General features: G+C 40.6%; 1 protein-coding gene across 1 annotated transcript in view; it reads left to right on the top strand.

Annotated features, from left to right (window-relative positions):
• The window catches only part of LOC145405592 (uncharacterized), a 51,094-nt gene that overhangs the window by 13,879 nt on the left and 9,304 nt on the right, over positions 1–27,911 (top strand). Inside the window, exons 5-8 of the mRNA XM_080276916.1 lie at positions 9,299–9,519; positions 18,673–18,720; positions 26,312–26,469; positions 27,109–27,237. Coding sequence (XP_080133042.1) covers positions 9,299–9,519; positions 18,673–18,720; positions 26,312–26,469; positions 27,109–27,237 — 556 coding nt within the window. The remainder of the gene's footprint in view (positions 1–9,298; positions 9,520–18,672; positions 18,721–26,311; positions 26,470–27,108; positions 27,238–27,911) is intronic.

Raw genomic sequence — 27,911 nt, forward strand, 5'->3', positions numbered from 1 at the left:
GGAAAGTAGATAGGTAGGGATGGATGGATTGACTGAAGAAGAGAGGGAGGGAAGAGGGAAAGGAAAGAGGCAGACAGACAAGTATAAGGGCAGGCCATCAGTGGGAGATGCAAAGCAAGGACGGAGGTAAGTGGGCAGGCAGGAGGGTAAGCAGGTGGTAGAGAAAGGGAATGAAGGATGACGGGAGGGATGAAGGACGGAAAGAAGGGAGAGAGGAAGGTAGGGAGAGGGAGTGAGGGACGAAGGGAGGGAGGGAGGGAGGACGGAAAGAAGGGAGAGAGGAAGATCAGTGCGGTAATGATTTGTACTGCATGCATGACTGGGGACACAAGAGAACAGGGAGGGAGGGAGGGAACGTGGAAGGCAAGGAGACAGGAAGACAGGCAAGCATGCAGACAGACAAGCAGAGGGGGAGAGAGAAAAGCAGCAAAGCAGGTAGGGAGACAGACAAGGTGAAAGGCACACAAGCAGAGATACACAAACAAGCAAGAAGGGAGGAAAGAAGACAGGCAGAGAAGAAGGGAAGGAGGTATGCATGTACGTAGAGGAAGGATGGAAGGAAGGGGAAGAGAAAGATTTGCGATGCAGTGACCCGTGTTGCATGCATGACTGACAAGCAAGAAGGACACAAGGAAGGTAGGGTGACAGGAGGAGGTAGGAAGGTAGGAATGAAGCGAGGGACGGAGGGAGGGAAGTAAACACGCAGTCAGTCAGAGATGCAAGACGAGAAACAGGCAGACAAATAGACAGGGAGAGGGGGAAGCAAGTAGGCAGACAGTGAGGCAGACAAGGAAGTAAGATGTAAAGCAGAGAGACAGGCAAGCAGGCATGGAGGGAGGCAGGCGGCAGGCAGGCAGAATGAGGATTTGAGGATGGATGGAAGGGGAAAAGGAAAATTACTGAGGTTGTTACACGCTGTATGCATGACTGGGAGGCTGGAAGGCAAGAAAGTAATAAGAAAGGCTTGTTGAGAGAGAGAGAGAGAGAGAGAGAGAGAGAGAGAGAGAGAGAGAAGCATGTAAACAAATATAAAACAGGACGAAAAGAAAAACAGACAAGCAAAAACAGCCCAGGGCAAATACAAACACACATATCCAAAAACACAGACAGCAACAAAAACACGCGGACACAAAAACAAACACAGAGGCACGCAAACACACAGTACCAACCTTCCACCTTGTGTGCACGGGAGGGGAAGTAACTAATATAAATAAAGGAGATTACTTGCTTTTCTCAGTTAATTTATTATATTTATTTAACGTGTTAATGTTCTAATCCTTTTATTTTTCTTAATTTGTCTCACTTTTCTGAAATATGATTCACCACTATTATTATTATTATTATTATTATTATTATCTCCGTATTCTATCATCACTATCTTTTGAAATTTTGTCATCTCCTCGTCGTCGTCGTCGTCGTCGTCGTCGTCGTCTCCATCTTCCTAACAAAAACAGGCAGTCTCTCACGCAAGCATTATATTTACAGACAAGGGGGACTAAGCACATGCACAGTACAAAGGAAGACAGTACTTACACTCCCTCTAATAACCAACACGTGTAGACATGGTGCAGTGAATTTCTTGCCTTTTATTAACGGTATTGTTTTATTTATTATTATTATTATTATTATTATTATTATTATTATTTTAATTATCACATTTCCTTTCGCTCAATTTAATAATCATAATCTGTCTCTCCATCTATAACATTCTTTTCTGTAAGTCTTGATATCTTTTCGATCAACTTCTCTTTAGTGCTTACTTCTCTACTTCTCCCTTCTTATTTTTCTCCTCCTTCATCTTCATCTTGGCAAAAACACACACACCAGTACAAAGGAGGGCGTCCCAACTCTCTCTCTAATAACCAACACGTGTTTGCAAGGTGCGCTACATTTCTTGCCTCTTATTAAATTGTCTCCTTATTCTTTGCTCACTTTAGCGCTCCTAGGAAGACTCTAAGGATATGTGGGCGAGGCATACTTAGTCTTATTCTTTTTATTCTTGATCTTCTTGTTGTTCTAGGGGAAAATTTGGATACAACTTCACAGAGCGTACTGTTTCCGCTTTACTCTTCTTTTTCTTGAGCTTCTTGTTCAGGGAGAAGATTTTCCTATAACCCTTTACCATGGCAGTAGAATCTAAACTCATCGCCTATCTTCACAGGGTATACTGCTCACATCCTGCCTCACTATTAACCACCATTCCAGGCCCTTCCACCCACCCCTCTCCGCACATCCCACCCCTTTTCTGACCCCCTGACATGGAATATATAAGGGAAATCTCCTTTATACAGCCATTATCATCCCTTATACAACGTTAGTCTTCACAGGGTATACTCGTCTCGTTATCCACCATCATCCAGGCCAGTCTGATCCGCTTATCTTCATTCTATTAATTTTGTGCTTCCTCGTCGAACTGAGATTTTGCAAGTGGTATCGGATTTCTGTGTGTGTGTGTGTGTGTGTGTGTGTGTGTGTGTACGACTTGACCCAGTGAACCAAGAGGCCAAATTGGATGCGAAACTTGTTAAATGGATCGCACAGTCCTTACCTTCCCCTCTCATGTCCTCTCCAACCTCTCTCTCTCTCTATCATGCTCCATCACTGCCATCTTCTCCCTCCCTTATCCTTTCCTTTGCTTCTGATCTTATTATCTCTCATCCTATCTTACTGGCATCGTTTCCTTCTCTCAGGTATGACTCTGTGTGTGTGTGTGTGTGTGTGTGTGTGTGTGTGTGTGTGTGTTGATGTGTGGCTGTGTAGCGTCACTCTCACCTGATCTAATTAACTCTCAGGTAGTGAATGGTGCTCTAGGGTGGCGTACAGGTGAATGAAGGTGGGGGGCTGAAGGGGGTAAGGTGAAGGGGGAGCAGGAGGGGTACGATGAGGGGTGAGTGTGAGGTGATGAGGAGTGAGATGAGTTGGAGTGAGGAATTAGAGGAAACGTGAGGTGAGGTAAAGGGTGAGGAGAATGTGGTGAGAAAAGGGGTGAGGAGAATGAGGTAAGGGGTGAGGTAAGAGGAAAAAAACGGTCGGGTGAGAAGGGGTCAACCAGGTGAGGGGAAGAGGTGTTGGGTTATGGGGATGAGGTGAGGTGGTGAGGGGTGAGGAATGGGATGATAAGAAAGGGACGGAGAGAGCACGAAAAGAGGTGAAAGGTGAGAAGAGAACGTGAACTGAAAGTGAACTGAAGGGTGAGGTGAGATGAGGTGAGAGGAAAAGAAGTAAGACAAGGAGGACGGCGAGAAAGTGAAAAGAAATGTGAGGTGAAGGAAGGGTGAGGTTGGGAGGGTTAAGGTGAAGGGTGAATGAGGTGAGGGGAGGAAAGGGGATGTGGGAGTGAGATGGAGGTAAGATAAGAAGGAATGAGGTGACAATGAAATGAGGGTAAGATGAGGAATTTTGGGATGATAATGAAGTGAGGATGACATGAGAAGGGATAAGGTAAGATATGTAAGATAAAGTGAAGGCACAAATAACAAAGTATGAAAAGCACCATCATAGAGAACGAATTTAAAAAAAAAAATGGAAGCAATATACTTCTAAATAACAACAAGAAAAATTCACCTAATCACCAACCTTGACTCACGAACAATTCCAGAGTTTACCCCTTCAGTACGAGGGCTCCTTCCTAAGCTAAATAAAATCGTCTGACGGTAGCAATATGAAATAAGAAAATCATCAACGTTCATAAGGGCCTAACTACTTCACTCCGATACGTGTTTTATATATTATTTCTACCACCAGACGATTTTACTCAGCTCAAGAGAGGCCTTTCGAGCTGGAGGGGTTAGACATGGCCTTCATTAGCCCTTTCACTACTACAGATTCCTCCATAAGGCTGAATATCGTATGGCGGTAGGCAAAGGCATCGGATAATCGCCATCGTTCACAGGGGTATAAGTGTGATTTTCCCTCTACCTTCTTCACTATTAGATATCATCCCTTGTACAAGTAACAACGTCTGGCCGTTGCATGAATAAAATCGTACTAAATAAGGTTGAATTAAGCCTGTAAAGAACTTCTGAAATTTAAATCCCGAGAGTCAAATCGCCCTCTGTAATCACCGATCTTGACCCTCCAGCGATTCCGTCAAAGTTTAATTAGGGTCATCGTGAGAGGGAACAAAAAATAAACGTGAAGGTTCTCCGTGAAGTCTGGCTCCATTCCCCCCTAGACTTTTTCCATAAACAGCAGTCGGGGTGTGTGGAAAATACCCCTAATTAATTTCTATGGCTCTTTTTCTCTTAACTTCAGCACTTTGGCGACTTTTGCATTTTTACTGTAGTTACCGGAAGATGATTTTGCTGAGTTTGTGAAAAGTTTAGTAATTTCAATATATCTCACTCTTGATTTCTGTCCCTTAAAGCACACTGTCCATGCTTCTGTACTGCATTAATAATAATAATAATAATAATAATAATAATAATATTATTATTATTATTATTATATTAATAATAATAATAATAATAATAATAATAATAATAATAATATTATTATTATTATTATTATTATCTAGTGGTAGGTGGTGCCGACCATCATCCGCATACTTGATGTAGTGCTGCCTACTTCTTCACTAGCCTTTATCATTCTTTTCTGTGCCTGCCCTCCTTTCCTCCTATTTCTCCCATCTTTCCTGTCATTTCTTACTGCTTTTCTTTCCTTTACAGGTGGCTTTACATTGAGTGACAAGTCAAATGGTTTCCTGTAAGCCAAGAAACCGTTTACAATGCTGGGTGGTAACCATAAAACCAAACCATACGTGCTCCCTACGTGTCAACAAGTGGGTTGGTGGAGGGTTAATGCCCCTCCCCGTAAAACAAATAATTCAGCGTCAAATGGCCACCCCTTGCGGGATTATGGCGTCTGGCAACAGATAGATAGATAGATTATTATTATTATTATTATTATTATTTGTTTCCCGGATACGAAACGTCACGCAATGCAAGAAACTGACAAAAAAAGGGCATTACAATAAACTGGAATTAAAGGGAGAGAAACATGCATTATTTATTTACCTGTCCGCTTGTCTGTATATCCACCTGCCTATCTATCTCAATAATTTTATCAATCTGTCAATCTACCTACCTACCTACCTACCTGTCAATCTATCTATCTATCTATTTATCTATCCATCTACTGCCTGACGTATCATATGTCCCTACTCTGTAACACCCTTTCCTCCAACGACATACAACTCCTCCTTACGTTTTCCCTGTTTCCTTCTCCCAACCATTTCACGATAGGGATACATTAAAAAATAAATAAACACCGAAATAAAACAAAACTACAGGGCTATAATAACATGCTAAATATTACACAGAGAGAAGTATAATGGTATTTTAACGTAACAGTATATAAGAGAATATATAAAGAAAAAAATAAGAGCATATTTTAGCATACTGGAATAGAACAGAAAAAAGTGCCTAAATTTTAACATAAAAAAAAAAATATAAAAAAATAAAAGACCTTAGAATAAATCACACAAAAAAAAAAATACAGGGTGTTCCAAAAATTGTGCTACACTAGACACTCATCTGGCTGTATCTTATGTGATGTGGGAACGGCTCAGTCTGCAGGTATGGGTGTGGGTGCAGAATATGAAATAATGTGATACAGGTTAAATATTAATAACGCTGAGCCGTCCCCGCAACACACAACAGAGAGAGAGAGAGAGAGAGAGAGAGAGAGAGAGAGAGACGGCACTGAGTATAAGCGTAAGTAAATTTAACTAGGAAACCTGAAAATCTGGACCTATGATTTTCGCGGCTATGAGCTGGTAGGCGAGGGTTGGTACGCTAGCAATGTTTACAGCAAATCCCACACACACAAACTCCCAGTGATAATGGATTAACGTATCGTAGTAATAAAATAAGTTGACAGTTTTAACAAGGAATTTTACACATTAAATAACATAGTCCCTGACATTCTAATTTTTCTTCCCCATCTCCATATCATTCAGTAAAAGTCCACGATATATCACTGCCCACGCATCAGCAAGTCAAGGTTATGGATGACGTGAACAGGGTAACTGAAAAAATTAGACAGACAGATCGACAGATACATAGATAGAATGGCGGATAGATGGACAGATAGACAGATAGATACAGATAGACAGAAAGGTAGATGGATAAATAGACTGACAGACAGATAGACAGACAGATGCATAAATGGAGACATAGATAGATAGATAGATGGATAGATAGATGGATGGATATATAGATGGATGGATGGGTTGATGGATGGTTACACAGATGAACCACTGAGTTGGAAAAATAAGCAGACGGAGAAAACTGAGACATATAGACAAACAGGTAGAAAAATACACACACACACACACACACACACACACACACACACACACACACAACCTCACGAAAAACAACAATCACATCCCACAATATTCTCAGTCCCCAAAGATTATCGCCCGTTCCCGGAATCAATCGTGCCTAATTTCGAGTTAATGAGACACGCCGTTCATTAAGCTTCGCCAGAACTAACGAGGGATGGAAAGCGTTAGTCACATGTCGTTAATTACTGGTCTGATGTGTGTGGGTATTGTTGTGGAGTAAAGAGGAGGGAGGGGGGTGCATGGCAGAGACTGAGGGTTGGGTTAGGCTAGGGAAGGTTAGGGTAGGGTAGGGTAGGGTAGGACTGGGTAGTGTAAGAGAAGTGCAGGTTAGGTTGTGTCGGGTCTGGTTTGGTTAGGTTGGCTTACGTTGGGTTAGGATGGGTGGGGTGAGGTGAGGTGGGGCGGGGTGGGGCGGGAGAGGGTAGGGTAGCGCAGGTTAGGCTGATATAAGTTAGGTTATGATGAGTTGGGCTGGGTTAGGTTAGTTTTTTTTTGGGGGGGAGGGAGAGGAGCTGGTTTGGTCTGGTTTCGTTTGGTGTGGTGTGGTTTGATGTAGTTTAGGTAGGGTTATGTTAGGGTGAACAGGTGGGTGCTTGGGCAAGACTGACGGCTGGGTTAGGTCAGAAAGGGTTAACGATGGCCCCTGTAATCATCATCATCATCATCATCATCATCATCATCACCTTATTTTCCTACTGAAGACTCGGTAAAAGATTCCACCTCATTGTGATTCCTTTTCACGGGTTTTCCTAATGGGATGTAACCAAAAATATCTAAGTTTTGAATGCGTGAGTGAGTGAGTGAGTGAATGCGTGAGTTAGTGAGTGAGTGAGTGAGTGAGTGGGTGGGTGGGTGAGTGAGTGGGTGGGCGGGTGGGTGGGTGGGTAAGTGAGTGAGCGAGCAAGTGAATGCTTGGCCTACCTCTCTGAACACTGTTCACATTTCTTTAGGTATTGTGCATCCCTTATCCTCTTTGTCGATCATGCTTTTTTATCTTCTAATTTATTGATTTTATTATGTGATTCATAAATTAGAAGCCGCCTGATGACGATGACGATGATGATGATGATGATGATGCTAACGACGATGACGATGATGACTGATGATGATGATGATGATGATGTATCCAACTTGGTATGCAAGCCAGACTGCAGCCTGTGCACACTTGTGATTGGTCGTGCTTGTCCCTGCCTTCACCAGTGCCAGCCAATCGTGTCTATGCAAATCCTACAACCACGTCCTCCATATTCACGATGGGGCGGCATGCTTACTTTTCCTGTTACTCGATTTTTTATTGACTCTTTGCTTTTTTATTCTCTTTAAAGCAGGAAAAAATCGTCTGGTGGTACAATGAACAAAATAATAACGTCCTCGTGGTGAATGCTTAATGGTCCCTGGAACCCCTTCTGTACGAGACCCTTCCTAAGCTAAAAAAAAAAAAAAAAAAAAATCGTCGGGGTAACAAGAACACATAAAGATGCCAGAGATTAAAAAATGGCTTATTTAACCTTTTCAGTATAATTCTATAACATTTGACGATCTTTCGGTTTTATTCCTTTATTTTCCACTGTATATAGTGATAACTTCCGCCTGCGAAGTTGGACGGAGGTTATGTATTCGTCAGTGTCTGTTTGCTTGTCTGTTTGTGTACAAGATATCTCGAAATGCTAAGGCAGAAAGTGAGTCAAGTAAAAGTTACTTAGATTTTGAGGTTTATCAGGATGCAGGAATAAATCATAAAGCTAAATAATGTCACAGGGCAGACTAAGGTTGTAGATTTGATCGACTCTGAGACCGTTTGTACGTATGATTATTTGCCACTGCTGATCTCTTTCCTTATCTTTCCAGGTTTTCCTTCCAATTTTTTCTTTAACTTTCATCATGCACTGGTCTTTGTTATGCATTTTCATGACTCCCTTTCTCTTTTCTCCCTCTTCCGCACCCTTTCTGCTTTTTTTTGTGATCTGAGGTTTTTTCATTCTTGTCCTTTTTACGTGTTGTTAGTATTTTTCATTTTATACTTTCCTGTGTTTCTCCCATATATTTCTAATCTGTCTTTGTTAATGAAAATTTACATTATTCTTCTATATTCTTTCCTTCCTTCTTGCTGAGTCTTATGTTTATTCTGTTTGGTCTCTCATTTTCCAGCTTTCTTGTATTTGAGCGTTCTCTTTTTCTTTTTCTCGATTTCCTCACCTCCATTTTTCACGCCTTCGTGCTTCTGTCTCATTTTTATCTTTCCAATTTACTGGCCAACTCGCCATATTTCTCCTGATATCATTTATCTAACAGTTCCGTGATTTTTTTTGTCTTCACACTTTACCTCATCGTTCTTATTCTATTTTATTATCCATGGTCGTTTCCCCCCCCCCCCTCCCTCTCTCTCCGGTGATATGGGCAACACAAGTTAACCCTTACTATGGCTTTATCTCTTCTTTTTTCCAACTAACGTCAGATGACTTCAATCAGCTGAGTAAATCACAGGAGCGTTAATACTGTCACCATCAACCCTTTCATGGCCAGGACTACTCTAGTGCTCTATTCCAGCTCTGATCAAGCGTTTTTATTTGCTAAGAGGCAGTCACAGTCACCTCTGAATGCTAAGGTGTCGAACGATATTTTCTCCCCTTTTTCTAGTGACAGATGGCGCTGTGTATCTGGCTGTTCTAGGTGCTGTTTTGTACCTAGCTACAGTTCAGATTACCTGCAGTCTATCTTCAGTCCCCGTAGCTGTCCTTGGAGGTTATGTTGATAAAATCTTGCGTACTTATTTAGGCATCAACTAGACTTTTAATTATATTCGCAACAGTGGCTCTGCTTTATATTTGGCTGTTCTCAGTGCTCTCCTATACCTTGCCATTTTTCTTATCAATTCAAGTTAGCTCTGTGGTGAGGAATGGAGTATATGTTCAGACGCCGACTAATGCCTTTTCATTTCCTTCCTTCCAGGCTAGTACTGCTGGGTATCTGGCTGTTCTCGGTGCTGTTCTGTGCCCTGCCGCTGTTTGGGGTGGGTCAGTACGCCTTGCAGTACCCCGGCTCCTGGTGCTTCGTCAATATTCACGTGGATTCCTACTCCCCCATCATCCATCGCATCTACACCAACGTCTTCGGCTTCTTCACCCTTGTCAATCTACTCATCATGGTCGTCTGCAACATCGTCGTTATCAGTAAGTGTCATTTCTCGTTATCTGAATGCTTTTGGAGATCATTAATTCCTTGAGGGATTTGTTTCTCAACTGTATCCATTCATTATTTTGCTTTTTATTTCGGTCTTTTCATTCTCGCCAATCTGCCCACCATGGTTCTCTACAACCTTGTCTTGTTTGTATGTTTAATTTTGGGCTTCATTAGCAGTCGTAGGTTTCGTTATTATCTCAAGAATTCCATAGTTTGTCTTTCTTCTTATTTCTTTCTTATTTCCCTTGAACTTCGGCTTCTTCACGATCGCCAATCAGCTTATTAAGGTTGTCTGCATCATCGTGGTTAGTAGTGATCATTTTGGCCTTGCTACTACTTTTTCAAAACTGTCGTCTGTTGATCAGTTTCTTTATTGCTGTGATTATTATGTTTGCATTTCTATTTACTATCGGTTTGTTTTTGTCTGATGGAACTGGGCTAATCCCGCAAGTTTAATATAAGTCGTGGTTGCTTGAAATTCGATGAGTTTTTGTTGTGAAGAATGAATCTCCGTGGTTACTAGCCAAACTGACGCCCCAATCAAGCTACTTCTGGCCAGCAAATACGCTGAAAGAGGTTACGCATCGTCGTTGAACTAGCAACCTTAATAACGTTATTCTCGTTTTTAGACAGATAGACAGATAGATAGATAGATAGATAGACAGACAGACTGACAGACAGATAGATAGATGGTTCCCTTGCCAGTCTTCGCTTATTTACGTTTTATTTTTCCATTTTCAGTCTCAATTTATGTTTGTCTTGTTATTTGTTGTGCAGGATATTTCTCCGTTAATTAAATTTCGGTTTCCTGGTTACATTCTGGGTCATGGTCGTCTGAAGTATCCTCGTTATTAGGACTTTTCCCGTTGCGTTACTGGCATGCTTCCCTTCGCTGGCAGTAGTCAATAAAGACCTTGATTAATTGTGTCTCTCTGTTGCCAATTTTATTTGTTTACTGACGGTTTTCATCTGTAAAATCTTCAATATCTGTACATTTCATTAATCTGCGTTACTAGAATTCATTATTATTTACTTTCGTTACTTGGACTTATTTCTGCATTACTTATCTGCTTGTAATGGCCGTCCACATCTTCGTTATTTATTTATTTTTTGGATACGTTGTTATAGTCCTATCTTAACTTGGCCCAGATTTTTTTTCCTCTTTTGCTCGTAGCTTAGTGGAAAAATAAGGCCAGACAGTGGCTCTACACCCTTCCCATAGCAGTTATTCGTGACTAGCACCATACTCTACTGTTATTCAACAGAGTGAAAACTCAGTATTCTAGGTGGAGAGATAACAACTTTAGGCCAAGTTAGAGTAAAAGGGGCATAGTTTACATTGCCTTATTATTATTATTATTTTTTTTTTTGCCCCTTTTCGTTAGGTGGTCTGTTAATTATGCCAGCCTGCTTCGTAATCAGTATGGCTTCGTTATTAGTAGATTCTGTTCATGTACGTGTATATTTCAATTTTTTTTAGCCTTCTCGTTATCTTGCCTGTTCATGATAACGTCTGCATCGCCGTCGTTATCAGTCTGGCTTAGTACTCTTCGTTATCAGTAGTTTACAGATCTTTGGCTGATTTTTTTTTTATACTCCCTGTTTGTTTTACTATTCTCAACAGGTAAGGAGACTCCCTAGCACCTCATTCTCAGCGATTTATTTTCCAAACTACTCACTGATATCCTCTTTTTCCTTCTTATACCCTTTCAATATCGACACAGATTGCATGAATAAGACACGCGACTATAGTAACGGAGCAGAATCAGAAATATGCTGGAATGGAGGTGTTAGTAAGCTTATTGCCCGCATGACAACGCCCATGGTAACGCAGTTCTCTCGTTAGCAGATAGACAGCGTTAGAAGTCTGCACATGCTTGCTTGGCCCTTCATCAATGCCTGCTTCGTTACCTGTTACCCGTTTGTTCTTTTCCTTTGTTGACTTCTGCTTCTTAAATACTTCTCTGCTTTGATATCCCTCAGCTGAATAAAATCGCCTGGCGTCACCCAAGATATTTTCATTTATTCACTGACATATATAATTTTCGAAACATTAGCTCCATTAACTCCAAGGATTTACTTAACCAATTTTGCGACATCCATATTTAACATCAATAATTTTTTTCAAACTCTGCAGGAGACAGATAAATCCGTAATTTACTCTTTCACTTCCTTCATTAACCCTTTCACTTCCTTATTTAATCTTAACACTTCCTTAACCTTTCACTTCCATATGGGAAACTAAATGAGGAACGGTTGACGAACAATGTGATGAAGAGAGGAGGAGGAGGAGGAGGAGGAGGAGGAGGGAGAAGTGGATATAAGTTACACGATAACAAAGATACAAGGGCGAACTTCCGCATCCCACTGATTACTATTATCGCCTTTATGACCACGACTTTCCGAAGAACCTCCCCTCCCCTCTCTCTCTCTCTCTCTAACTCAGCCACTACTATTAAACCCTCCCAAGCTAAATAAAATCGTTCCAAGGTAGCAAAAAATGAGAAAAAATGCGGCAACGTACAAAGGAGAATAAAACCGTAACTTATAACTAAACAGCAAAGGGTTAATGACGATATTTTAAGGCCAATGAATACTATACTCTATTCACAGTAACTGGGTGCAAAATTGCTCTCCATACTGCATGCTGAGATAGAAGAGATTAGCACTAAAATTCCAGGCTAGTCACGAAGAAGTGCTACGAACGGGATGTAGAATCGCAGCAGAGATACAAGATATTACCACTAATATATGATGCTAATCACGACGAAGTGCTACGGAATGGATACAGAGTCACAGCATCATCTTTTTCTGCCACTAAGCTACGGGAAATAAGTTGCAAAAGGACGAAAATCACATCTTATTAAAAAGTAACTATATGGGTTCTCTCTCAGATGAATAAAATCGCCTGGTGTTAGAATTAAAAAAAAAAAAATTGCATCCATGCCAGAGAAAGGGTTAATCAACTTTATAATAACTTTTTAATGCCTAATTTCTACTTGTTAAATTCAATGGCCAAAATTTCTACTTGTTAAATTCAATGGCCATTTTATTGATTCTGGGATAAGACGGACTGGCAGAGAAGTTCATTAAAAATATCAGCTTTGGGTTAATTGATTTGTGATAATTATGAATCTCTCTCTCTCTCTCTCTCTCTCTCTCTCTCTCTCTCTCTCCACTTGTTGCCTCCTTATCTCAGAATTTTCTCTCCATTAATCTCAAGCTTCAATTAATCTTCCATTCCGCCATGACTTTCTATCACAGTCCAATTCTCTCTCTCTCTCCCTGAACTTCCTCTTCTTTCCCTCTTCCCACTTCATTCTTCGTTTTTCATTCTCCCCTCATTCACTTCCTCTCTCCTCCCTTCTTTGTCTTCGTATTTCCTTCTTCCTTTCTCTCCTTTCCTCCCCTCTTTTATCTCTCCTCTCTTTTTCTCTTTTCTCTCCAATCTGATGAGTTTCTCTTTCCTCTTCCCCCTTCCTTCCTCTATGTTTCCTTCGTCTTCCTGTCTCATTACTCTCTCTTTATCGTTTTTTTTTTCTTTTTATTTCTCTCTCACTTGCAGCCTCTCCTCTCCTTCCCCATTCTCTTTCATCACTTCTTCCGTCTCTCTCTCTCTCTCTCTCTCTCTCTCTCTCTCTCTCTCTCTCTCTCTCTCTCACAGATTACTGCAGCAAATTTAAGGGTGTTTTATGGATGCTAATATTTCTCTCGCCTTGTGTGGACTTTCTCGGCAAAATTATTCATTCCCTGAAGATGGTTCATTAGTGACACTATCTGGGCTTCTGAGAAAGGTAGTGTGATAGTGGTGGTGGTGGTCGTGGTGGTAACAATTATGGTGGTGGTGGTAGTAGTAGTAGTAGTAGTAGTAGTAGTAGTAGTAGTAGTAGTAGTAGTAGTAGTAGTAGTAGTGGTGGTGGTAGTAGTCGTAGCAGCAGTAGTAATAATGGTGGTGGCTAATACTGTTGTTAAAGTCTTAGTGGTAATAATAGTAGAAGCAGTAGTAGTAGTAGTGGTAGCAATGGTGGCCAATAATGACATAGCAGTATTAGTAGGAGTAGTGGTATTAGCAGTACCGGTGGTGGTGAAGACGGTGGCAGTAGTAGTATTTATAGTAGTACAGTATTGACGATGGTAGTAGTACTGAAAATGGTAGTGGGGCTGGTAATGGTGATGCCAATAACAACAGTACTTCTATGAATCAAGTTAATTTAGTACTAACATTACAGAGAACTAGGCAATATAGTACTGTACATTACATTACGTGTTTCCAAGAAGTATTAATTATAACAAGTACCTACGACCATTACATATTTTACACCATTTAGTCACATATCTAACTAGTTGTAATATATGTAACAAGCGGTTGTCTTTTTCACACCATTTCATGAATATTATTATCCAGTTGTATGTAATAATTCGTACTGGAATAAAAAATTGTTATAAGCACATTTCTTAGCGTAGTAGTGATGATGATACTGGTGATGGTGGTGACTGTGGCAGTAGTAGCAGTAGTAGTAGTAACAGTAGTAGTAGTAGTAACAGTAGTAGTAGTGGTTGTGGTGGTAGTGGTGATGATAATAGTTGTGGCATCAGTAGTGGTGATATATGTGGTGAAAACATTACTCCTTTCAAAAGGCTGCTTTTTTTTCTTAATCATCGGATGGGGAGAATTAGCAGTGGTGGTGATAATGACATTGGCAGTAGTGACAGCAGCAGTGGTGATATTTATAGTAGTGATGGTGGTGACCGTGGTAGAGGTAGCAATGGATTTTTAGGCTGAACGAAGGTGCCTAGAGTATGAGCCAAAGTTGCTGCATGAACGATATTTATTTAATAGCAATATGAAGAATACAAGAAAATATTATCAAAAGGAAAGATACTCTGTCGTCTGGGGAGAAAAAACAAACAGGGAAGGCAGGACGCAAAACTGGGCGTGGATCGTCGACGTACAATACCTCATACTGTGGGAACTGAAGGTGTTACAGGAGCTATATTTATCTGACAGCAATATGAACCACAACACGAAAAGATTATGAGAAGGAAGGATACACTCTGTCGTTTGTGGAGAAATTAAATAGAATGGAAAAATTAAACAGAAGACAGGGCACAATGCTGGTATGGGATTATCGATGCATTTTTGCTCGCAGTTTATTGTGTTGTCATGATCTAAACGACGTAGTCAATACTTACTTAAATTTTAATACTCTGTGCTTGCTTTGAGAGGAACAAATCGCCACATGTCATGCTATTTACTCCGTCCGTGCCGAAAGAAAAATTCCGCGCTTTATAAATCCTAGTACATTTATACAGACGGAAACTGCGTGCTTTATAAATTCCTGTACATATATATAAAGGAAAATTCCGTGCTGTATCTAAAAGAAATTGATTTGTGTTACCGTGCATTACTTTAATATGAAATGTGATAAATAATACTAAAAAAAAAAAAAAAAAAAAAAAAAAACATGATTTCTGTATCAGTTTCCATAAACCTAAAAAATTATGTGAATAATAATAATAATAATAATAATAATAACAATAATAGTAATAATAATAATAATAATAATAATGATAATAATAAACATTACTTCGGTGCTACTGTGCATTAATAAACTATGTGAAAAATATTAAATACATGTACGGCACAATCGCCTAAAAAAATAAAGTCCTTTGTCTTCCTCGGCGCTTTCGTGACCACCTGCCTCAGAGGAATGTAGAGCTGAATAATAAATCACCTGCCACACCCTGGAATCGAACCCGGGATGGTGGTAATTGGTGTATGCTTCTGTGAAATTTTGGGCAACGATAGCTGGGTGTGTGCTTTGTTAACACTCTCTCTCTCTCTCTCTCTCTCTCTCTCCTAGATAACAGATAAGAGCATATCAGACCTAACGTTTAATAAAGTATATATGATAAAAATGATATCCACACAAATTTCCTAAAAAACTATTATACTTTTTCAGAAGCACAGGAGAGAGAGAGAGAGAGAGAGAGAGAGAGAGAGAGAGAGAGAGAGAGAGAGAGAGAGAGAGAGAGAGAGAGAAATATTAGAGACTGAAGCTAGAAATATATGAAGCGAAATCACATAGTAGTAGCAACAAGGAATTTTCACTATTCATGTCGGCAGAGAAATGCACACAAACGCACACAAGACATACCATCTACTGCGCACACACACACACACACACACACACACACACATGAATAGCAACACAAGTGTTCATGGCTCCTTTCTCAAGGGCACATACACGCATGCACACAGGTTTCTCTCTCTCTTTCTCTCTCTCTCTCTCTCTCTCTCTCTCTCTCTCTCTCTCTCACACACACACACACACACACACACACACACTCACAATAATGAAGTGTCAGTCAAGGCAGACGCTTTCATCTTGACCTCAACCATTTTTCTCCTTATCTTCACCATCCTCTCTGCAACCCATCGTCATCGTCATCACCATCACCATCATCATCATCATTACCCTATATTACACTAGGTATGGTGCCGGGAGTACAACAGTCACAAAAATACCACAATTACCACCACCACCATCACCTTCACCACCACCACCACCACCACTACCTCCAATAACATCAAAAGCATCACTAACAATACTAACAGGACCACTACCGCCACCACCACAAACAACTATTTATTAACTGCCTCCGGAACACGAAAAAATATTCAGCTTCTGGGAAATAATATCGTTTTCCCAGAACTATATAATAACCCAGGAAAATACGTTCACTCGGCTCGTAAAACTATTGGTAATTGTTAAAAGCGTAAAAAAAGCGTATAGGTCGTCCAGTAAGGGGCGCGCGTAAAAAATGTGTACGTAACTTTCCTCTCTCGTAAAAGTGTGTGCGTAACTTTCCTCTTCCGCAAAAGTGTGTGCGTAACTTTCTTCTTCCGTAAAAGCGTGTGCGTAACTTTCCTCCTCCGTAAATGTGTGTGCGTAACTTTCCCCTTCCGTAAGTGAGCGTAACTTTCCTCTTCCGTAAAATTGTGTGCGTAACTCCCCTCTTCAGTACGATAACGTCTTTTTATTTCAGCTCTGCATTAATTTCTAAACTGGAGGGGTTGGATTAACTTCAGTAAATTCACTACAAATACGTGTGGGCTCGTTTTATACCTTTGTAAAATTATGTTAGCAGAAACATTAAACAAAGAAAATAAATCATGGTACTGAGAGAATAAAATACTTAACATTTATCGGTACATTACGTCAAAAAACGTCTGCAAAAGAAATACAGTCATTCATACCATGGACGAAATTAACTGAGCGATTCTTCCCTCTGTCTTTCAGCAGTTAAGAATGGTATTTCAGAATTTAAAAGAAAGTAAGAAAGAAAGAACGAATCAAGAAAGAAAAAGAAGAGAAGAAAGAAAAAAGACGAGTAATGTTAAGCTGAGGAGTGTCTGGATATACTGAAAAATTATAACCTTTGGTACGAGGTCACCCCTCACAGGAAGCGTCGTGAGGCAGCATTATCCACGAATGACTGGGACAGGTCAAGGGTACAAAATACTCCCTAAATTAATTGGAGCCTCATAAGTAAGGCCGAAATTGGAAGCGTAACTAAGCAATATAGATGGAGGTCCTTATCGTAAACAAAGCAGTATTGAGGAGGGCGGGGAAGGTACCATCATATTTCACAGCAACGACACTACACGCTGTTACGGGTGCTGTGTGCTGTGCTGGGGCTGTTATAGGCTGTAGCGAGTTGTTGTAGGGGCTGTGTGGATGGCTGTTATGGCTGCTGTGTTCTGTGCTGAGGCTGTTATAGGATGTTAGGTGCTGTTGCTGTGTTGAGGTTGCTATAGGTGCTGTGTGTTGTGCTGGGGTTGTTGAAGACTGTGCTGGAGCTATTATAGGCTGCAAAAGGCCGTGATGAGGCTGCTATGGGCTGTTTAGGTTGTTAAGGGTTGGGTTGAGCTGTGCCTTGCTGTGTTACAACTTAGTTTCCTTGTACTAAGATCTGGAATAGCTTAGTTGATGCTGTGACATGTTTTACTGATGATGTACCGATGCTGTTGTAATGATGTACTGATATGCTGATGCAGTTCTGATGCTGTGCCGACGCCGTACTGATGCAAAAGTCGGTACTGTATGGATTTTGTACTGACCCTGAATTGATGCTGTTCTGGTGGTGTGATCTGGTATACTGATGCTGTACTGGTGATGTCATGATATAATGATGCTGCGTTGATACTGTAATGATCCTGTCTTGCTCTGCTGAAGCTGTACTGATGCTGTGTTTTGCTGTGCTGATGCTGTAATGGTGCTGTGAACTGCAGTGTTGATGCTGTATCGGTGCTGCGTCTTGCTGTGTTGATGTGATGTTGATGATGTGCGCGGTTGAAATGATGCCGTACTGACGCTGTGACCTGCTGTGTCGACGTTGTGTTGATACTGTACTGATGCTGTGCCCTGATGTATTGATGTACTGATCGTGTACAGATGCTCTACTGATGCTGTGACCTTGATGTAATGATTCAGTATTATGCTGTTTTGACTAACATCTTATAATTATTTGTTAAAAGAATGTTTAGTTTTCTGCGTATGTATCTAACCTTGGCTAAATGTCTACGGAATAAATTTTCTTAATTTAATTTTATTGTGTTACTAATAAAATTGTAGTTAATGCAAGATGAATTTTGCTTATGAAGTATTTGGTATGTGTTCTTGTCTATATTATGTTTATAAAAAATTTGATCAGGGAACTCTCTGATTTACATCAGTGAATTTTTTTACCCCTGATTATACTAATCAAAAATATATTAAGGATGGTGTTTTGTCAAATTTTGTAGATAGTACAGTAGTAACTCATATACTGATTTACTGCTTTATATGCTTAATATTAAAAGAATGACATAACAGATTAGATTTTGTTGTGGCAAATATTTTAAAAATTGCAATTAAAGTTATGATTTCATGCTTTCAGTGTTAGGTGTTAAACGATAAAGAATCTAACACAGTGGTTATGTTGTTAATAGTCATCATCTTTGTTTCTAAACTTAGATTCTTCTTTTTACTGAGAGAAAGCTAACCTACTCGCGATAATACTGCTGTACAGAAATGGTTAGGGCCTAGAACCGTAACTGCTGTATCTAATGGTAGTGTTATTTGATTTTTGTCTGGCAGTCGCCTTGGCCAGGAAGGCTATGGCCCGGCGGGGTGGGCCGTGCCAAGGTAAGAGTACTGGAGTGCAGGGGGAAGTGCTTGCTGCATTGTACTGCGAGTTTTGACCGCCGTATCTTAAAATAGTGGTCGTAAAGGTGTAGTCAATCCCAATTTCTGACAATTACCTGTGAAACTGATGATGAAAGCAGAGCCTACCTGGCTTATCAGCTTTACGGATGAATATGCTCTTTAATATGGCATGCAAGCTTGCAATATTGTAAGTTCATAACATGATGATGGCGTAGTTTTACGCTATACTCTTCCTATTCGAGAGGTTAGGCGTTTCCTCTTTTTAGAGGACTTTCACTGAACTTGTAGCACTTTGCGTTCGGATGGCCACCTTGATGTCAACCAATGACCCTTTGGTAGGATGGAACGCTCGACCCTGTGGTCAGCTGCTTGCACTGTAACTCACAAGACCTCAGCAACTGTTTTCTGCTAACAACAGCACCATAAATGACCGTCAGAAATTGGGGATCCGTAAACACCTACGCATTCTGTTTTAAGATTACGACCATGTGGAAAGGGGTGTGGGCAATAATAATCTTCCAATGATTTAAATTAGTGTTTAAAGCTCGCATTATTAAATCTGCTCATTAATTTACCATCACGGCTTCCTGAATCCTTGGTTGCTTATTCATTAATTTTCGTTTGGGTTGCTTCCATAGTAACAGTGGTGAGACGACTGGCTTGCTTGCAGTCTCATACTAGTGTAAGTCTTTGAAATTCCCTCCGGGTGTTAATGGTAGTTTTTATTATGATTATTTTTTTTTATTCTCTTGCAGTCATTAATTTTCATGCCTTGTTTATCCATTATTTGCTTATTTGCTCATGTGCAGTGCTTTCACGTAGAGATTTTGCTTACTGATATTAAGTCCTGCAGTGTTTTCACTCATATTTTGCTACGAGTTTCAGTTTCGTATTTCTCAACCTTTATTTGGATTTCTGTCAAGGTAAGGTGGCTTCGAGGAGTCGTTTGCCTGCTTTTTTACACACACACACTGCTTTGGTGTGCTTGGCCTGAAGTGCGTTATTTATTTATTTATTTTCATAAATTTATTTAGTTTTAAGCCTGTAACGCACCCTGTAATGGTCCATATTTATAGTGTACTGATTTTTTTGTATTCAAACTATAATTATGATTCGTTTTGTATTTCATGCTTGCAGTCTTTCCGATGGTTTTTCCACTGAATTTATTTAAACTGTTCAAGACTAAAAAGTTTTTTTGTTTTGTTTCATGCTAACACAGAATTTATAATAAATATCTGCCTGTTAACTGGACTAAATTTTCTTGTTATTAGTTTTGACGGATTTTTTCTTTTGTTTTTTTAAACTAACCTTCAACATATAAAATAAATAACAAACAATAACTGATGTTAACGCCTATGCAATCCACTGCTATGCTAGCTCTCCTACTTTCAAATTTTTCCTTTCCAGTCTCTAGTCCTACAAACCACATGAAATTAAGAAAAAAAAATGATGAGGAGGAAAAAAATAGTTACGTGAATTCTGAATGTACACTTCGATGATGATGATGATAATGAAAATAACTGGGTGAATTTTGAGTGCACAGTATACTTCAGTAAATACCCCTTTGCCTAAATCGTAAACCCATAAAAGCCAACTCGTAAAAATCAATAAAACTGATGATAGATTCAATATTTAACGAAGTCCTGATTGCCGACTGAGAAAGGAAAAATAAGAAAATCAAATATCACTTTCCTCTCACATACAAACGACAGGATTATTTTTCGTGATGGACATTTTTCGTACTACAGCGTTTGATGATACTTGTGTTGCTTTTTATTGATTTCTGTGTGATTGTGTTGCACGGGGAAGTGTTGCGTGAAGGGCTTTCAAGGTGAATATTTGTGATAATTTCTTGCTATAATAATTCTGGCTGGCTGTGCGGCTTTGTTAGATTTTATTAATGTATTTTCCTATTTAATGTTCTTTATATTATTCACTGCTGCATACCTTATAAATAAATTTCTTCTTTCATACTCTTTTCAAGTTTTCTTTATTTTTACTTTGTCTCGTGGTAGTTTTTCGTGTTTAATATTCTTTCGTCTTCCTCTCACTGTCTTACTGTATCTTCCTTTGTGTCTTTTTCCGTCATCTGTCTTTCATCACTTTCTTGACCTTTCACATTTCATGCACTCACGCACACAACTCTCTCTCTCTCTCTCTCTCTCTCTCTCTCTCTCTCTCTCTCTCTCCTTCACACCCCGTCGCACCAAATCATCCCACTTTCAACGCCAAAATTCTCTCTCTTAAACGTCTCTTCTGTTTTATATTCATATATTTTTGTCTAGTGTGTGCTTTTACTGCATTTACCCTATGTTAGTGTGTGTGTGTGTGTGTGTGTGTGTGTGTGTGTGTGTGTGTGTGTGTGTGTGTGTGTGTGTGTGATCGAAGCATTTTAGCTTTCATAGTTTTATGACCGTCCTTATATGGCTGGGTATACAGTCTCTCCCTGTGTGTGTGTGTGTGTGTGTGTGTGTGTGTGTGTGTGTGTGTAGCCACCCTGTAGCCTTGCACGTGTCTGCCAGAATATCATGCAAGGTCAAGCGAGTGTGCGTGTCTCACTGAGGAAATTGGAGAGAGAGAGAGAGAGAGAGAGAGAGAGAGAGAGAGAGAGAGAGAGAGAGAATCAAAGCATATTAACTTGCACCGTTTTATGACCGTCCTTATATGGCTGGGTATATTGTCTATCCTCGTGTGTGTGTGTGTGTGTGTGTGTGTGTGTGTGTGTGTGTGTGTGTGTGTGTAAGTCAACAGAAACACCAAAACATGCAAAACCTGATGAGGTTTGGGGGGAAACTCTAAGGTTTCAGCTCTCCATATTTCACTTTCTTTACTTCCCCGGAGGTTATCTATGCCTTTGAAGCGCAAGAAATAAAGTAAAAGAAGAAGTAAAGGAGACGGGGAAGAAAACAGAGAGGAAGGAGGAAGCAGAAGGAATAAGGTAAACAGTGGAATGAGGGAAATTGAAGGAAACAGAGTAGAAAGAATAAACAGGATACAAAAGAAAACTAAGAGGGTGCATGAAAAACGAGCGACTAAGGGAGACAGTAAAACACCAGGGAACAGGATTAAACAGAGATACAAAACATACATATTGCCATCTTACAAGAAACAAAACTACGCAGAACACAAAAAACACCTATACTTCATAATTTCACCACCATCAGACAAGACCGGGCCGACGACGGTGGCGGTGCACTCATCACCCTGGTACACCAATCCATCAACTTTCCAGATACCAGTGCACAAAATCACTTCTCCCTCCACAGGACACCACAACAGAAATACAATCAAGTAATATACGCACTGGCGACAAATCAAACATAACAATCGCCAATACATACATCCCTTCCCCCCTCCAATCATCCCCCACAGTACCACACAATTACTCTCCTCAAATACACCACATAACTAACATAACCAGCATAATCCTGGGTGGTGATTTCAAAGCCAAGGCGTCGGCCTGGCATGTCAACAACCCTGACGCAGACAGAGGGCTGGTACTACAGTCCCATAAAGATAATCTTTTCATCCTCAACAATCTCCATCAACATCAACATACTCATATGCCACATCAAGCACTCTTCCTCCCATCCCCAGACATCGCTTCTTGCTCCCCAAACCTCGCCCCCACAATATCCTGGTGAGTGGTCAAAACCCTTGGCTCTGACCAGCTCCCAATCATCATCACTACCAAAACCAGAATCACCCCAGCTGGCCACAGACACACATAATTATAAGACAGCCAACTGGGAGGCCTTCACAACAGACGGAACAACACTTTGAAACAACAATACACCCATCACAAACATAAACACCGCTGTGCACACTTTCAATACAATTAGTTAAAACGCAGACAAGAATCACATCCCAAGAGGCAACAAAAAGAGAGACAATCTCAACTTCACACCAGAAATTTAAGGCCTCATCAGTCAATGCGACACACTACAACACTCCCCAACACCCCACACACAAGACACCGTACAACAAAGACAAGAACTCAACACTCAAATAAACAATAATATGTCGCAGCAGCAAGCACTATATTGCAATAATTATCTTCAAACACTTGATTACAAAACAGACACTAGCAAACTCTACGAAACACTAAACAGCATCGCACTCTCAAACAGCAACACTACACAATCACCCACTGCCATAACAACAACGGACACACTACCCTCAAACAAGCAAGCATGCGATCTCTGGCCTGTCTAAACTGCTTTGGACATGTTTCACTTTAATTAGTGAGCGGTAATTGGCCTTAACTGAGTTTCCGCTTCGAGAGCTGATCTGCGTGTCATCGAATTGGCTGACGTTATCAGTATGGAGGTATAATTCATTCATTTATTTATCTGGCTAAGATAAACCCTCCCTAATTAAACAGATAAAAAAAGCTCTTAAGTGTGATGAAGTGTTTTTTTTATTTAATATCGGCTAAGGTCGCACGAATTGGTTGAGCCTATATTATGCAAGATTTCGTTGCCTTTTCTATTTCCTCCTCTTCAGTGTGTTACCTCTGGCCTTAACACATCACTTTCTCATTCCCTTAGCAAGCCATACTCGTAAGCTTGATAAATTAATCTTAAATCTAACTGTAAGAGTAACGTGGGCCCATAGCTGAATATAGCTGAAAATAGCTGAAAAATAGTAAGCTTTATACCATACAAATAACTGAAGTCGCACAAGCTAAGTGCTGAAAATACTTAAGCTAAAGCTGTAAAGGAAAGCTAAATATCTGACTATAGGCCTTTTAGATTAAGCTGGCCCTGATTTTGTCCTATGGCAGCTTATTTCACGTAACTCAATACTGCAGCTTATTTCACGTCACTCAATAACAGAATACAATGCTTCAACTATTTTACATACTTTCCATCGCTGTTATTCGTGACTAGTAAAATTCTAGTGTTAATATGCGGATAAAACTAAACATTCAAGATGGAGAGTTTGCAAATTTAGGCCAGGTTTGAGTGAAAGGAGTACAGCATAATTAATTTTACGACTAACAGTGACGCGAAATATACATATGAAGATTAATGTGCACTTGCCGACTTTAATATTACTAAACCATCTTACGTCTTCCCATATCAGATGTTTATTATTATTTACCATCTTTATTACCCCTATCAGTCGCCTTCCCCTTATCATCAACGTCGTAATAATTCTCTTATCTTATCTTCCCCTCTTCCGCTTTCCCTATCTTCTCCTCCCCTTCTTCCTTGCCATTATTCTCCCCTCTTCTTTCCTCCTTATCTCTCTGTGTCTCCCCTGCCCTCTCTTTCTCTCTCTCTCTCTCTCTCTCTCTCCTGTTCTTTCTTCTGCCACCATGCGCTTCCTCCCTCTTCTTTTAAAGATTGTCCTAACTTCCCATCTTTCTTCATTCATTTTTTCATCTCGTCCCGACTTTCCTCCTCCGTCCTCTTTCCTTTCCCTTCCTTTCCTCCCTAACCCTTTTGCTTCCTCCTTCCTTCCTCCCTCTCTTATCTGCTCCTCCCTCTCTTTCCTCCTTCCCATCTCCTTTGCCTCATTTCTTCTCCTCTTCCCCCCCATCTCATTCTCTCTCTTTACTACCTCTCCTTCTTCCCTTCATATTCTCTTTTCTTCTTCTGTCCCTCTAACTTCCTCCTCCATTCGTCTTTCCTTCCCTTCATTCTCTCTTCCCTCCCGCTTCGTCTCTCCCCTCTCCTCCTTTCCCCCTTCATTCTCCACCTCCCTTTGCATCTATACCTTTCCTCCCTCTCCCACCCCCCCTCTCTCTCCTCTCTCCCCTCCCTTCTTTTATTACCCTGAGAAGACCAATACTTTTATATCTCATTCTTATCCACCCCAGTTACTTACACAGGCTCCTAATTTCCCTCAACCCTTTGTCCCTCCACATAAACAGTATTATACCTCCCTTCTCCACCTCTCCAATCAGACCTATTCCCTCTCCCCTCCACTTCTTTTCCCAGATCTCTCTCTCTCTCTCCACCCAGATATTACTCTTCTCTTCCACTTTTCCACATAAACTTATCCTTCCCACTCCAGTTTTCCACATAGATCTTTTTCTTTTAGTCCACCATTCCATCCAAACTCCACTCCTCTACTTCTACGTCTTTCCTTAACGCTCCACTTTCTCCACTCAGACCTTCTCCACGCACACCACTCCTCCAAGATCAATCAGTTCCACTCCATCACTCCACTACGACTACATCCTTCCTACTTCACTTTCTCCTCCCATCCCACTACTTCTAAACCTCTTCTTCCCACTTCACTTTTCCATCTAGACATTTTCCTCTCAATCCACCACTCCACACGGACGATGCCTTCCTTCTCCACTCCTTCTCCACCAACACCCACTTAACCATTTCTAATCTCTCATTCCCTCTCCACTTCTCCACTCAGACCTCTCCCTCTCACTCCACTACACTCTTATCTCTCTCTTCCACTCCATTGCCCTTCTCATTATGGACGTCCCCAACTCTCTCTCTCTCTCTCTCTCTCTCTCTCTCTCTCTCTCTGTTATGTATTTCTCCCCTTCATTATAATTTCTAACTCAGTAGTAACTCCTTCATATCAATCTCTGTTAACATCTGATATTGATTACTTACACTAATCCTCTCAAATCCTCTTTATCATCCTTGCCTTTCATCTCATCCCCTTGTTCTGATCCCTTTCTGTCTTACATACATATTCTTCATTAACCACTTGTCCTCCATAAGGTGCTCTCTCTCTCTCTCTTGTATCTGATGGCCACCCTGATTTCTTTGTCGTTCCTTGCGTCTTTGGCATTCCACTCCGTCGTCAAGAGGCAGGTACCTTTATGTGACTCCATCTGTGCCACCAGCAAAAATCCCCCTCCTCCTATCTCTTCTTTGTCTTCCCCTTTGTCTTGTCCTCCTTCTGTATCATCCTCATGCACATTAATTATCTTTGTTAGCTCACATTTCTTTACCCTTCCATTTCTCCCCAGTCACCTATCTATGTCTTTGTCTGTGCTTCCAACCATAATTCTCCTCTTTCTCCTTAACCTTTTTCCTCCTCTTTTCTCTTCACCCCACATCAATTGCCTTCACTAGATTAAATTTCTTTGTCCTCTTCTACTTCCTCTTCCCAGCCACTCTGCTCTGTTTCTGTCTGGGCCACTTCATTCTTTTTTTTTCCACCAACCGCCTGTATCCATCGTTACTTTATTTTCTCTTTCCGCTATCACCCTTCTGTACCAGTCTGTGCAACAATCAGAGATTCTTTTTTTCTCTCCTTTTTCTTTGATTTCTTCCTGTTCTTTTTCATTCACAGTACTCTTCTTTAATACTTTCCACTATCTTTATCTCCAACTTTTTCTCTGTCCCTAAGCAACTTTCTGTGCCTCTGTCTGTGCCACAAACGAAATTTTTGCTCTTCATTTAGCTTTTCTTTGTCTACTCTATGCCCAACACGAATTCCTTTAAGTTAGCCTCTTTTCCGATAGCCACGCTTCTGTGCCTGCGTCTGTGCCACAAGCGAAAATTTTGCTCTTCATTTGTCTTTTCTTTAAGTCTACTCTCCAGTATGCCCAACACGAATTCCTTTAAGTTACTCTCTTTTCCGACAGCCACCCTTCTGTGCCTGCGTCTGTGTCGCAGGAGGTGTCCCGGCAATCATATCTGTGCCCCACACCGCTCCTACAAACAGAGGGAACTGGAGATGCAGATGGTCATTGTGCTTCTCGTCATCACCATCGTCTTCCTCATATCCTGGTCGCCCATTGATGTAAGTAAATAAAACGCTATCTAATTATTTCTTGCCTCACATTTTTCCTTCCTTTTCGTCATATCTTGGTCGTCCATTGATGTAAGTGAATAAAACGCTATCTAATTATTTCTTGCCTCACATTTTTCCTTCCTTTTCGTCATATCTTGGTCGCCCATTGATGTACGTGAGGCAATGAAACGCTATATAATTATTTCTTACTTCATATTTTTCCTTCCTCTTCCTCATATCCTGGTCGCCCACTGATGTACGTGAGGCAATAAAACGCTGATTATCTCTCATTTCACATCTTTCCTTTCTTAATTCTCAATCCCTTTTCTCATGTCATTATTTTCATACTTTTTTCGCGTTTTTATATTTCGTATGTTTAAATTGTCTCTTCTTTTTAAAATTCGATATTCCTTTTTTCATCGACCACTTCATGACTTCGAGGTGACGCTGACTTCTTTTTTATCTTTTTTTTTTTTTTTTTTTTTTTTTAAATCACTCACTCCCACCTCCCCATACATAGTCCCTGTCTCTCACTCACATTCAAGCCTCTCTCTCTCTCTCTCTCTCTCTCTCTCTCTCTCTCTCTCTCTCTCTCTCTCTCTCTCTCTCTCTCTCTCTCACCTAACAAGCTCCCTCTCTGCCCCTCAGATGCGACTATTCCTAAACCAGATCTGGCCCCACAAGACTCGGGAGGACCACATACAGGACCTGATCGCCGTTCGCCTTACCTCCATCAACCAAATTATCGATCCGTGGGCCTATATCATCTGCAGGAAGGTTAGTGTTGTCCCCTGATACCTTATACTGCCAGCCTGATACCTAATACTCCGCTTTTTCACACCAGGCACCCAGATACTATACTCTCTTCACTCTGACTCGGCCCAGATTTTCGTCCTTTTGCAGCTTTTTTCATAGCCAAGTGGATGAAAATAACGCTACTGCTCTACAAATAAAAGCACTTCTTCGTGACTAGCATCATATTCTAGTGTTAATCTAATGTTACAGCTCAGCAATGAATATAGGGAGATGGCAAGTTTAGGTCAAGTTAGAGTAAGGAGACTATAGTTTTTATTTCTTCATGGTCCTGTATTATATGGAGTGTCAATGGTGCTCCTTATACCTTACAATTTTGCCTAATATTGTGCCTGATACTTCATACAGTTCTTACTCTGATATCCTGGTCCCCTAATTAATCCGTTCGCCGCCCTTGTTATACTCTGCCTGATACTTTACATTTTTCCTGACACCCTGATAAACTTTCGTCTCCTAAATCATGCACGACGCGTCGGTATCGGCTCACACCTTATACCTGCTACCTCCCACCCAGGGCCCACCTGTCATACTGTTCAGATATCAGACACTCTTATATCCTGTAATTATAGACTATCTTCTGGGTTTAGATTATGGAACAGTTCGTTCCCTGAGATGCAGATGTCCTCTTAAACGAATCA

This window comes from Coenobita brevimanus, chromosome 67, assembly GCF_032717465.1.
Source record: "Coenobita brevimanus isolate Jiangsu-jjx chromosome 67, ASM3271746v2, whole genome shotgun sequence".
Classification (NCBI taxonomy): Eukaryota; Metazoa; Arthropoda; class Malacostraca; order Decapoda; family Coenobitidae; genus Coenobita; species Coenobita brevimanus.